General features: G+C 44.5%; 1 protein-coding gene across 1 annotated transcript; it reads left to right on the forward strand.

Moving 5' to 3' along the window:
* The first annotated feature begins 3,318 nt into the window (after positions 1-3,318).
* On the forward strand, positions 3,319-4,983 carry LOC102258838 (2'-5'-oligoadenylate synthase 1). The gene has a single exon (XM_005872427.2). The coding sequence runs from the start codon at positions 3,426-3,428 to the stop codon at positions 4,626-4,628; it is 1,203 nt and encodes a 400-aa protein (XP_005872489.1). The 5' UTR covers positions 3,319-3,425; the 3' UTR covers positions 4,629-4,983.
* Positions 4,984-14,182: the final 9,199 nt, after the last annotated feature.

Consider the following 14,182-nt stretch of genomic DNA (forward strand, 5'->3'; position numbering starts at 1 on the left):
TGCCTCCAGACACCTCGAGAATAAGAAAATATGTTTCAAGATCCCAATTTATCATAGTGTAAACTGTCCAATAAAGTAGCAGGATACAAAATAAATATTCGGAATAAGTTCCATTTTTTAAAATATATTTTTATTGATCTCAGAGAGGAAGGGAAAGGGAGAGAGAGACAGAAACATCAATGATGAGAGAGAATCATTGATCTGCTGCCTCCTGCACACCCCCCTACTGGGGATCGAGCTGGCAATCCAGGCACGTGCCCTTAACTGGAATTGAACCCACAACTCTTCGGTCCTCAGGCCAATGCTCTATCCACTGAGCCAAACCGGCTAGGGCAAGTTCCATTTTTATACAACAACTAGAGGCCCAGCGGCAAGACCCAGACCCACCCCACCGCACTGGGCAGGAGGCAGGACCAGACTGACTCACGATGCGCTGGGCAGGACGCCCAGACCCAGACTCACTCCCGCTGCGCCCCAAGACCCAGAGTCAAGTCCCCGCCCACCCATGTGCACCTTCTCCATGCACGCAGCCCCGCCCACTCACGCACGCCTCGCTGCACACACAGCCTCCTGGTGACCAGTCTTTGGTCGTTATGATGCGGCGTCATGGTCAAAGGGTTTTTATAATAGAGATAATGCATTATCAAAAAGAGAAATTAAGAAAATAATCCTATTTACAATTGCATTAAAAAAATACCTTGGAATAAATTTAACCAAGAATTTTCTATTGTAGGAAAATTATAAGACATTGAATAAATTGGAGAAGATACAAATAAATGAAAGCATATCCATACTTATGGATAGAAAGAATTAGCATCGTAAAAAGACTACCCAAAGCAACCTATCGTTTTCATAAAATTCCTATCAAAATACCAATGGTCTTATTCACAGGGTTAGAACAAATAATCCAAAAATTTATATAGAATCACCAAAGACCCCAAATAGTCACAGCAATCATTAAAAAGAACAAAGTTAGAGGAATCACACTACCTGACATCAAACTGTACTACAATCAAAACAGCATGGCACTGGCATAAAATCAGAAATATAGATAAGTGGAGCAAACTAGAGAGCCCAGAAATAACCCATGACTTTATGGTCAATATTTAACAAAGGAGGCAAGAACATACAATGGGTAAAAACAGTGTATTCAATGAATGATGTTGGGAAAATTGGACAGATACATGCAAAAAATGAAACTAAACCACCTTCTTACACCATATCCAAGAATAAATTCCAATGGATAAATATTTAAATGTTAGACTTGAAGCCATAAAAATCCTAGATGAAAACATAGGTAGTGAAATCTTGGACATTTATCATACCAATATTTTTTCTGATATATCCTGGGCAAAGGAAACAAAAGAAAATATAAGCAAATCAAACTAAAAAGTTTTTGGAAACCATCAACTGTAAAGGAAACCATCAACAAAATTAAAAAGACAACTACTGAATGGAAGAAGATAATTGCCAATGATACATCCAATAAGGGGTTAATATCCAAAATTTATAAAGAATTCATACAACTCAACACCAAAAAGAATGAACAATCCAATTAAAAAATGGGCAGAGGACCTGAATAGACACTTCTTCAAAGTGGACATACAGATGGTCAATAGACATATGGCAAGATGCTCAATGTCAGTAATCATCTGAGAAATGAAAATTAAGACCACAATGAGATTATCACCTCACACCTGTCAGAATGGCTTTCATCAATACCTCAACAACAAATAAGTAGTGGTCTATAAACAGTATGGAGGATCCTCAAACAATTACAAATAGAACTACCTTATGACCCAGCAATTCCACTTCTGGGTATATATCCCAAAAAACCCAAAACACTAAACCAAAGAGATATATGCATCCCTATGCTCATGGCAGAGTTACTTAAAATATCTAAGACATGGAAGCAACCCAAATGCCCATCAATAGATGAGTGGATAAAGAAGTTGTAGTACATATATACAATGGAATATTACTTGGCCATAAAAAATGAAATATTACCATTTGCAACAACATGGGTAGACCTAGAAGGTATTATGCTAAGTGAAGTAACTCAGAGAAAGAAAAATACCATATGATTCCACTTATACTATGTGGAATCCAAAGAACAAAATCAATGAACGAACAAAACATAAACAGCCTCAGAGATGCAAAGAACAAACTGATGGTTGCCAGTTGGAAGAGGGGTTGGAGGCCTGGGTGAAAAAGGTGAAGGGAGTAAGGAGTTTAATTGGTAGTTACAAGATAATGGGGATATAAAGTACAGCATAGGGAATATAGTCAATTGTTGTTAGATAGGACAAAGGCGAAAACTTGGGTAGTTCCAAATATTATTTCTTGCTAAATGTTAAAATACAGCACAGTATTTTGCAGATGCAGCAGTAGCAGGATGAGCTGACAGGAGCTCAACTGGAGGAATGTGGCCAACTGCAGAGAAGAAATCGACCTGTACATGAGCAATAGCTAAGCCTCCCTTCAAGGAGGCAGAGCTGTGGATAGGAATCCCGTCTCCTTTATTTGCTGCAAGTAAATAAAACTACCTTGCAACCACCAGGTCTCATTTTTTAATAGAAAACTCAAGTGGCAAATCCCTTGAATTCAGTAGCAATAATATTGTAGTAACTATGTAGGATGCCTGGTGGATCCTTGAAATATCCAGGGGCTCACTTCATAAATTGTATAGTTGCCTAACTGTGCTGTATACCTGAAACTAATCCTATATAATAAAAGGCTAATATGCAAATCGACCAACCCGTGGAATGACCAGTTGCTATGATGCGCACTGACCACCAGGGGGCAGATGCTGAACACAGGAGCTGCCCCCTGGTGGTCAGTGCACTCCCATAGGGGAAGCGGGGCTCAGCCAGAAGCCAGGCTCAGGGCAAGCAGACATCCCCAAAGGGGTCTCTGACTGTGAAGGCACAGCCCAGGCTGAGAGACCCCCTCCCCCTCCCCCAGTGCACAAATGTGGTGCACTGGGCCTCTAGTATAAAATAATATTGACTGTCATCTGTAACTAAACCTTTTTTAAAAAATCATAGGAGACTATAAAGATTATAGGAGACAATTGTGTCAGCAGCAACAAAAACCAGGAAGAAGGAAACCAAAAATCATATTTGAATTATGATTGCTCTTGGCAATAATGGGGGTTAAAGAGCAACAGTTTCAGAGTACAGTCTGAAGAAAGGGCTGATAATAAAGGCAGCAAGGTGAGGAGCAGGTTGGAAGAGCAGACGCTGTTCCGGGATCCCAGGATTGTTTGACCTGCCAAGAAGCAAAACCAAAGACACAGCTCCTCCCTTCCCAGGAAACGAAACCTAACCCAGTGCAGACTCGGGCAGCAGAAGATAAGAGAGGCTCACACTTCCTTCAGCCAGCTCTGTGGCCAGCAGCTCTCCTGTTCCTGCCGGAGCGTCACAATGGAGCTGCAATTCTCCTGTCCCTGCCGGAGCGCTATGATGGAGCTCAGCCTAACCCCGGCCAGAAATCTGGACAAGTTCATCGAAGACCACCTCCTGCCAGACACGCCTTTCCGCAGGACGGTCAAAAAAGCCGTCAATGCCATCTGCAGTTTCCTCAAGGAGAGGTGTTTCCAAGGTGCCCCCCACCGAGTCCGGGTGTCCAAAGTGGTGAAAGGCGGCTCCTCAGGCAAAGGCACGACCCTCAGAGGCCGCTCTGACGCTGACCTCGTGGTCTTCCTCGGCGAGCTCAGAAGTTTTCAGGAGCAGTTGGATCGTCGAGGGGAGTTCATCTGGGAAATCATACGACAGCTGGAAGCCTTTCAGAGAGAGACAGGAGTGGAGTTTGAGATCCGCAAGCCTCGATGGGAGAAACCCCGCGCGCTCAGCTTCGTGTTCCGGTCCCCCTGGCTGGATGAAGAGGTGGAGTTTGATGTACTGCCTGCCTTTGACATCCTGGGTCAGTGGGGTCCTGTGCCGCACATCCACGCGGGCTACAGACCTAATCCCCAAATCTACGTCCGGCTCATCAACGAGTGCACACGCCTGGGGAAGGAGGGCGAGTTCTCCCCCTGCTTCACGGAGCTGCAGCGAGCCTTCCTGCGGCAGCGGCCGACCAAGCTCAAGAGCCTCATCCGCCTGGTCAAGCACTGGTACCAGCTGTGCAAGCAGAGCCTGGGGAAGCCGCTGCCGCCGCAGTACGCCCTGGAGCTGCTGACTGTCCACGCCTGGGAGCGTGGGTGCAAGGAGACCTACTTCAGCACCGCTGAGGGGTTTCGGACGGTCTTGGAACTAGTCATGCACTACCGGCAGCTTTGCGTCTACTGGACTAAGTATTACGACTTTGAAAATCCTGTCATTTGTCAATATCTGATGACACAGCTTGAGAAACCCAAGCCTGTGATTCTGGACCCAGCTGATCCTACAGGAAACGTTGCAGGTGGAGGCGGCTGGTGGCAGCTGGCACAAGAGGCTGCAGACTGGTTGAAGTACCCATGCTTGAAGAATTGGGATGGGTCTCCAGTGGACTCCTGGGACACAGGGCTCCCAAGAGAGAGAGGAGATAGCTGGACCTGCACAACAGATGATGATGAACAGGACTCTGAATACCCTACCTACGAACTACTCCAGGAGGACGAGAGCTGGACATGTGCCATCCTCTGAAGCCAGTGTGTCTTAGGGGACAGGGCTCCAGAGTCATGTGGGCCCGCCTCCTCCTTTCCAGGGGGCCACTGTTGATTCAGAGGATAGAGGACTGCACCAAGCCAGCAGTGAGTAGGGCAGACCTAGGACCAAAATCCAGGTCTCCTGACCCCACCCTTCCCACTATTCTGTGCTTCTCTTCTTTCATCAGCCCGGCCTCACCCCACCATTCTCAGACGACAAGAGAAATATAGACAAAAAGAGTGGAATTCCAGCCTTGACTTTCTTCTGTACCTGGCGGGAGGGTTTCGGTCCCATTTATTGTCACTTGCAATAAAAATAATCGCAAAAAAAAGAGTATATTGTCAAAAGACCACCTTGAGAAAAACAATACATGTTTCAGAAAGAGGAGAGAGAACCCATCGGCCTGCGGATTGAACAGTCCCAGGTTCGATTCTGGTCAAGGCCACATGCCTGGGTTGTGGGCTGGATCTCCAGTTTGGGGCATGCAGGAGGCAGCTGATCAATGATTCTCTCTCATCATTGATGTTTCTGTCTTTCTGTCCCCCTCCCTTTCACTCTGAAATCAATAAAAATATATTTTTTAAAAAAGAAAAGAAAGAGGACAGAGAAGAGAGCTTTTCTCTCTCTGAATAAACCGTGAATGAGAGGGAGTCTTCAGGAAGAAGAGGCCAGGAATCAGAGAACCTAGATTCTTCTGGCCTCTCCACTGTTACTCTCCGAGTGTCCCTGTGCAATTCAAGTGGGCTCTCGAAGGTTCTACTTCCTCATGTGTAAAGTGGAGATAAGAGCGTTTATCCAGCCTTTCTTTCAGGTTTATATTGAAGCTCAAGGGAAAGCATTTTTAAAAAAGGAAAGGTAATACTCAAATGTAATATGTTTACAATGTTTATAGAAGTCATAACTATTCTGAAAAACGATCAAGCCAAAATTTTTATCTATCATGTTGTTTTTTAAGAAGAAATTGACACAAAATAATTACTTTTACAATCCATATATGTGATTCTATTGTGCTACATACACAGAAGGGAAGACTTCATGAGCAGTGTTAACATTGTACACTACACGCTGTAATTAAAAGCAACCATTTCTGCTAACGTGAACATTTTATTCAAGATCTTTTTAGATTTCTCGTTGTTTTACTTACCACCCTCCCCCTAACGCAGTCAAATATCAGAGGGAAGGCAGGGGAGGGTGGAGGGGGGAAGAGATCAACCAATGAACTCATATGCGTATATGCATAACCCAAGGACACAGACAGTGGGTGGTGAAGGCTTGGGGGGGGAGGGAGAGTGCAATGGGGGAAGAAAAGGGACACATGTGACTTTCAACAATAAAGATTAATTTTTAAAAATAAGAACAGAAAAAAAGAACACCCTCTTTTACAATCATCTAAATTCTCTTCTGATAGAATCTGGCAGTTTGAGCTTTGCCAATAGCCATCTACACCTAGAGGACAGAGATGAACTTTATTTCAAATCCACTCTTTCCTTCAGTTTTATCTCCCTGCTCCCTTGCAGCTCTCTCCTGGACCTCAAAGCGGCGGTGTGGTTTGCCTTTCAGAAAATCAGTGGCTGGGAGATGAAAAGCAGCTCTTGCTTATCTCCCACCGGCTCAAGGTGATTCTGCTCAGGAGCATCTGTGTGAGATCCACTGCCATGTTTCCTTGCAGAGCGTAGAAGTAAAGTGATTACATACTCAAAACCCACCATAAGGAGAGAGTGATGCCCATTTTAAATGGATAGAATCACATCACATGCAAATATATTCATAAGAATAAGTAGAGTGATGGAGTCCTGGTGTTTAGAGTATAAATGTAGGGTGTTTCTGATTGTGACCCTGATTTTTTTTTTTTTTTTTTTTTGGAAAGGCTATGTCTAAACTTGTTATGGTATACAAAACTTTATAGGTAGTTTATCACATTCTCTAATAGGTGCCTGGGAAGTTATTTGAACTTAGTCGGCTTTAAGGATTATGACTAATAAAGGGCATTAGTAAAGGAGTGTGGGTGGGTGTCTATTTCTGCATAGGTAATAAGAAGCATTGTTTTCCTACTGCAGATACAGCCAGAGTTGCTGATACCCAAGTTGTGTATCCGTCTCTTTTCAAAGGGCGATGTCACAGTCTAACCCTGCCCTATCACAAGCATTGCTTAGCCCTCAATGTTCTTTATATTCCAAGGCCATTTCTTGGACCAGTGCTGGAAAAGAGACCTAAAAACACATACATTCCACAATGCCATTGATATGGGGTTTTTTGGTCTGGAACAGGCGGTGTTCCCCTGGGCAGGATGGCTTCCCGGATTCTTTGTTTGTTGGCGTCAAAGAATGAAACCACAGACGGAAGATGGCATAGAAAAGGTGGAAATTTATTGGAGAACAAGCACAGACTCCCGCCTGGGGAGGGGGAACGAGTCCCACCGAGTTCCTTTTCCCCAGGTTTATAAAGGCTGCAGATCTTTGTGCCTTGATAGCCCCTCTGATTGGCCACTAATTCCCTTTTGATTTGGTCACTATAGCAACTCCTGAGCTCAAAGGTCAAACCTCACATGGGACATATGAGGCTCTTCTTCTTTATTTTGTAAAAACAGTAGGTCCTCGGGTTACGTGGAGATTCCTACGGAGCAATGTAATGTGATTTTCCACCTACATAAGCACCTACGTCACTCACATGGAGCACATACACAGCAGTAATGAAGTGAAACAGTAAAAAAAATTAAAAGAAAGATAACAATTCCTGACCTTTACTTGTGGTAAATAAATAATAGAAAACATAAAGCACATATGTACATACATCGAAATGACGAAACTTCTTTTTTTTAATAAATAAATGGGAGATGGCGAGGTAACCACAAAACGACATACGTTGAGTCTGATGTAACCCAAGGACTGTCTGTATAGACCTTTGGCTACTCCCAGTTCCCTTATTTTATGGAGATGTAACTGCTGCCTCTCCCAACTTCCTTGTCTTATGGAACTGTAACTTCTGCTGGCTTCCTGCTTCCTTGTCTTATGGAAATGCAACCTTTGTAGCTCTGTGTTTCTTCCATGGACCCCCTTAATTGCAAAAATCCCCTAAACCTGCCTTTTTCACCCCTAAAAATTCCTATTTCACCATCAAGTCAAAAGTATGCTTTTCTGGGGCCCCATGGTCGATGGCTTTGCTTCAATGATAACACTTTGTTCTGCCTCTGTGATGTAGCTAGTGGGTTATAGTGGGTTATGTCAAGTTTTGGTAGGTTTTTTGGGGTTTTTTTTGTGTTTTGTTTTGTTTTTAGGGTGGCGGGGGTAGTATTATTAAAGCAGAGACCTAAAAATCCCTGCCAATCACAGCTCCTCTCTACCAAGCGCCCAAATGAAATTTACACACCAGGGAAAAGAGCAAGTGCAAAACAAGTACCAATTTATGGCTGGGCCAGTGATCACTATCCCTCAGCTCAGAGCTGTTGTAAACCTGAATCAAAACCCATAGCTTAGACTCCGGCTTGTGGCAGAGTCTAAATCTTGGAATCCATTTTTTAGTTTATAATATGGTATGGGAGAAAAAACAAAAGATCAGTTGGCTTAGCATATAAAGAGATAAGAGCAACCACCACAACAAAAAATGTCCAGGTAACTAAAAGGGCCTGATTTCAGCTTACCAACTGTACTACTTGTAATGGAAGAGAAGAGCTAACCTCTTAAAACACAGGAATCTTGCTGTATTAGCCAGGGTTCTCCAGAGAAACAGAATATATGTATATATACTGCTATGTATATAGTATTATAAGGAACTGGCTCACACAATTACAGAGGCTGGCAAGTCCCAAGATCTGCGGGGTGAGGTGGCAAGCTGGAGTCCCAGTAGAACTGTAGAACTGATGGGGTAATTCTTGTCAGAAGGCCAGCAAGTTCGAGACCCAAAAAGAGCTGATATCTCTGTTCAAGTTCAAAGGCAGGAAAAGGCCAATGTCCCATTTTTGAAAGGCATCAAGAAGGAAGAATTCTCTCTGACTTGGTGGATGGTCAACCTTTTTGTTCTAATCAGGCCTTCAGCAGATTGGATCCGGCCTACCCACACTGGGGAGGGCAATCTGCTTCAGTCAGACTACCAATTCAAACGTTAATTCATCCAGAAACACCCTCACAGACACACCCAGGATAGTGTTGGACCAATTATCTGGGCCCTCTGTGGCCCAATCAAGTTGACACATAAAATTAACCAACACCTGCCCAATAGTAAGTGTGGCCCAAAAACAATGTTCCAGAACCAGACCAATCAGATTAGCATGTCCTCCGTTTGTGAGGTGGAACAAGGAAGGAGAACAGGCAAAATGTGAGAGGGATTCCTCGTCCCTAAATCTATGACTCTTTCCCCTCTCTAGACTTCTTTGAAGGCAGGATGAGTAGCATTTTCACTTCACTAGTCCTCAGAGAAACTAGCACACTGTCAGCACAGAAGTGGGCTTCAATGAGGGTTTATTGAACGAATGAAGAGAATCACTGTTCACAACATAAAAAGCGTCAATCAACAGTGATTAAGTCCCAGGTATGTGGCTGCACCCTGGGATATGCAGTGGATGATAATTTTAAAGAGACAGTGCATGGTCCTGGTATAAGGGTTAGCACAAACAAAGGAACTTTAAAAGGGAACAGTGACATAACTGTGCAGCACAGGCTGCAGATGTTCTGAACTTCCCCGTGAGCCAGGGCTCTCCCTAACGTGACCACTTCTCAAGGTGGGGGCTTTCGCCTGGACTTAAACACGTTGCCACTTGCGGGATATGTGATGTTGGACAGATTGTTCTGCCTCCTTCAGCCTCAGCTTCCTCATCTGTTAAACGGGATTGATCCATGCCTGCTTTACAGGTGGGGTCTGAGGTGTGAAGATGAAAATGGTTATAAGACATATAGGACTTAGCACAGAGCACACATAAAAATAAAGATAGCTGTTTTTATACTTTTTATTGTTAACCGACCAGAGGAGAGCTTTCCACCTTATTGTTAGTTCACCCTTGAAAGCACTGTAAACCTCAGAATGTCTCCTTGCTTGAGGTCTTTTTCCACCCATTCGGTGGGAATTAACTAGCCAAGACAGAACAAGTGCTGAGGCTGGCAGGGGGCACTTTGAAGGGCCAGAGTGGAAGGAAACAGGACCTTCCTTTCAGAGGCTCACTCTAAAACCGGGGCCACAAGGAGGGCAGGGAGTGTTACACAGCCATGAGCTGGCTGCTACGGAAGTTGTTGCAATTCTTGCTGATCTTTGGGGAAGTAAGTAAAGCATAGGAAATATAGTCAATAATATTGTGGTAACTATGTCTAGTGGCCAAATGGGATACTGAAATTATAGAGGGGAACACTATGTAAAATATATGACAGTCTAACCACTAAGCTGTATACCCCAAACCAACACATAATAAAAATACAATAAAGCAAAAATAAATAAAAAAATAAAAGTAGTCGCCGAAACCGGTTTGGCTCAGTGGATAGAGCATCAGCCTGCGGACTGAAGGGTCCCAGGTTCGATTCCGGTCAAGGGCATGTACCTGGGTTGCGGGCACATCCCCAGTAGGAGATGTGCAGGAGGCAGCTGATCGATGTTTCTCTCTCATCGATGTTTCTAACTCTCTATCTCTCTCCCTTCCTCTCTGTAAAAAAAAAATAAAATATATTTAAAAAAAAAAAAGTTCATAGAGCCAAAGAAACACCAATGGTATTTATTAAATGCTCTCTGTGCCAGGCATTGATTTAAACCTTCTTGAATGAATTAACATACTTAATATTAAAAACAAAGCTATTACAAGTTATGCCATGTAACAGATAAGCCACTGAGGCAGAGGGAGGGCGAGTAAATTACCCAAGATCACATGACCAGTCTCCCCCCACCTCCCCCTTGGGACTTTTAACTTTAAAATGACCTTAAACATGTCTCATATTACAAGTATTCATACCAAATAAAGCTGGAGTTTAAAGTTAGCAGGTTATGTTTATCTTTTTTTGTTGTTGTTGCCTTATCTACTTTCCTCAAGGAAAAGTACTGACTGGCCATATAGGAACTTTGCTTCCCCAGGAATAGTCTTCTGTGTGTTGAAATGCCTTGTCATGCTTGGAGGAGGAGCAGCTGCACATTTTGCACCGATAGATCGCCCCGCTGCAGCGTGCAGAGCAGCGTGAGGGAAAGCAGTAGAGTCAGGAGCTGGGCACTTGGCTTTCTCCTTCCTGGCTGTGTGATCTACGATGTTCATTGTAACCATGCTGAGTCTCAGTCTCCATATCTGCCATGCATGTTTAATAATTATGTGGGCTTCACAGAGTTGTAGTGAAGATAAATGTGATAATGTAACTTATCCAAGTGCCTGGCACACAGAAAAGACCTGACACATGGTGTAGCTACTGTAATCTTACCTAATAATAGACAAACATGTAAGTTGACCGTCCCTCCGCTACGCTCACCAGCCAATCAGGAGAGTATGCAAATTAACCCAACAAAGATGGCAGTTAATTTGCATACATAGGCACCAAGTGGCGGAGCAAAGATGGAAGGCTCCAGGCCGGAGCAGCGAAGACAGAAGGCTCCAGGCTGGAGCAGTGAAGACAGAAGGCTCTGGGCTAGAGCGAAGGCCTGGGTCCCAGGTGCCAGAGGAAAACCGGTGCTGGCAGCCAGGGGAAGGGAAGGCCTATTGCATGAATCTCTTCATGCAACGGGCCTCTAGTGAATAATATAAGTTGCCTCACACCCATGCTGGTGTGTGCTTTCTCTAAACTCTCCTGCCACTGAAATGCAAGCAATGGTGAAATTGGGCAGGCAAGATGGATTCTGGCTGCTAGAGGTAGCTTCCTTTGTTCATGGTGTCTCCGGGCCAAGGACAGGGTAGGAAATACAAGAAAAATGGAAAAGCAGCCAGCGATGCCCTGGAGGACTTAGAACATGGTCAGAAGGAGGTGAGTCAAAGTGCAGCAATTATAGAGAACACTTGCCGGATTTGCTGGGGGTGGTAGGGAGACCCTTTTGCTGAAATCTAATGAGGAGCAGGCATGTACTCTGATGAGTAGAAGAGGAAGGCATTGCATGTAGAAGGAAAAGAATGCCCAGCAACTAGGAGCTAAGAGGAAGTGGGAATCAGAGGAGGTAAAAGTAGTGAGGAACGCAGGAGGGGCAATCTAGTTGCTTCTGGTACCTCCCAGGCCTGTGTAAAAACAAAGATGGAGGCACTGTGTGCAGAGGGAATCCCAGCATTCTGGATTCCTGGATTGGGATCTGGGGCTCACAGCTCAAGTTGTGCACATACTCTTGATACCAAGGCATGGCCAGAAGAGGACTGGAACCCAATCTCCTTCCCTACCATTCTGTCTCTTGGTCAGCATTGTTTCTTGATGAGGCCTAAAACCAGGAGCCAACTAAGATATCTGTCTTCCTTTCTATCCCTTCACCCACACACACAGTCATTTAAAAAAATATTTACTAAGTCCTGTTGACTATACTTAACTAGAGTAAAAAGGATAAATAAAAGTAAAGTGGCTCATAATAAAATACCATATTTCAACACATGAATGCTGAAGCAGGACCACTCTAGAAGAAATGAAGCTTGTTAGTTGCTTGCACCGACATATCCTATATAATAAAGGGCTAATAAGCAAATCGACCAAATGGTGGAACGACCAGTCACTAGGATGTGCACTGACCACCAGAGGGCAGATGCTTAATGCAGGAGCTACCCCCTGGTGGTCAGTGCGCTTCCACAGCGGGATCGCTGCTCAGCCAGAAGCCGGGCTCACAGCTGGTGAGTGCAGTGGCAGTGGCAGGAGCCTTTCCCGCCTCTGCAGCAGCGCTAAGGATGTCCTACTCCCCAGATGGCTCACGGACTGCGAGAGGGCACAGGTCAGGCTGAGGAACCACCTCCCCTGCCCTGAATGCACGAATTTTGTGCGCCAGGCCTCTAAAAATAAATAAGCTTGGATTTAATAAAGGTGAGAATAGCCATGGCTGGTGTTGCTTAGTGGTTAGAGTGTTGGCCCTCACATTGAAGGAACCTGGGTTCGATTCCTGGTCAAGGGCTTTTACCTGGATTGCAGGTTTGATCCTCAGCCACGGTCAGGGCATGTCGGGGAGGCAACCAATTGATGTGTCTCTCTCACATTGATGTTTCTCTCTCTCTCTTCCCCTCCTTTGCTCCCTTCACTCTCTCCAAAAATCAATGGAAAAATATCTTCGGGTGAGGATTAACAACAACAACAAAAAAGGTGAGAATATACTTACTTATATGCATATCAGATGGAACACTGAAAAGGCATGTAGAGTGAATTGTGGACTGCCCATACATTAAGGACATCAGACATTTCTGTCTACCAAGTGCCAGCAGGATTTCAACGGTCACAACCAAAACTCTCCCACAAATTTCCAAAATGGGGTAGTTAATAGCCACTCCTGTTTGAAAACCTCTGGTCTAAGTGATTTAGGAACACCTGGGCTCCCTCCTCAACACAGAGCCCCCGAAGGCTGCTGCCTGCAGCTGTGCTTGCTGCCTTCCTGAAGCAGGACTGACCTGCCTGCCTGCCTGCCTGCCTGCCTGCCTACGGCTGACGCTCTGGCCTGCCTCTCCTCCTGAGCTAATACCCAGAGCAGAGGTAGTGAAGGCTCTCCCAGATGGGTGCCAGATTGATGGCCCTGGCCAGTTTGGCTCAGTGGACAGAGCATTAGCCTGTGGACTGAAGAGTCCCGGGTTCGATTCTGGCCAAGGGCTTTTACCTTGGTTGTGGGCTTGATCCCCAGTAAGGGGTGCGCAGGAGGCATCGGTGTTTTTAACTCTCTATTCCTCTCCCTTCCTCTCTGTAAAAATCAATAAAAAAATATATTTTTAAATGTTTAAATAAATAAAAATATAGGATGTCTAGTTAAAGTTGAATTTCAGATAAACTACAAATAATTGTTTTTACCCCAAATAATGCATGCGACATATTATACTAACATAATTTATTTGTTTTCCTGAAAATTGAATTTAACTGGACATCCTGTATTTATCTGACAACCTTACCCCAGTGCACCTTACATGAGGATCTAAGCAAATTTGTTCTCCAGGGCACTGGTCCAGTCAGGAGACCGTAAGAACTAGGCACATAGGACAGCATTCCCCAAAGGGAATTCCATGCAGCATTACTTCTACAAAGTGCTCTGAGGGAAAAAGAGGCTGTCGACCATAACTCCTCTTAGAGATTCAGAATACATATCTCATACTAAAGCTTAAAAGGTCTTCCTGCAAAGGTATCCATTTCATGATTAACCTGTTATTTCATGACCTTATTTCACTTAGCACCTGCTCAGCAGGCAGCCGACCCCAGGTGGCCACACTCAGGCTGTGTGGTTACACCGACTCCCTGAGCCTCAGTTTCTCATCTGTAGAGTGGACGAGTTGAATGAGATTCACTTGGAGATCCTGGAGTTCCTAAATACTGGAAGATTCAGCTTTCACACTTCCTCTCCCAGGGCTCTGCTCTGCTCCATTTGTTGCCCAGTGTGACCTCAAGCCAAACTCCAAAGTTGGGACAAAGGAAAAGATTAAAGCTCGAAGTATGGATGAG

This window comes from Myotis brandtii, unplaced genomic scaffold, assembly GCF_000412655.1.
Source record: "Myotis brandtii unplaced genomic scaffold, ASM41265v1 scaffold38, whole genome shotgun sequence".
Taxonomy (NCBI): Eukaryota; Metazoa; Chordata; class Mammalia; order Chiroptera; family Vespertilionidae; genus Myotis; species Myotis brandtii.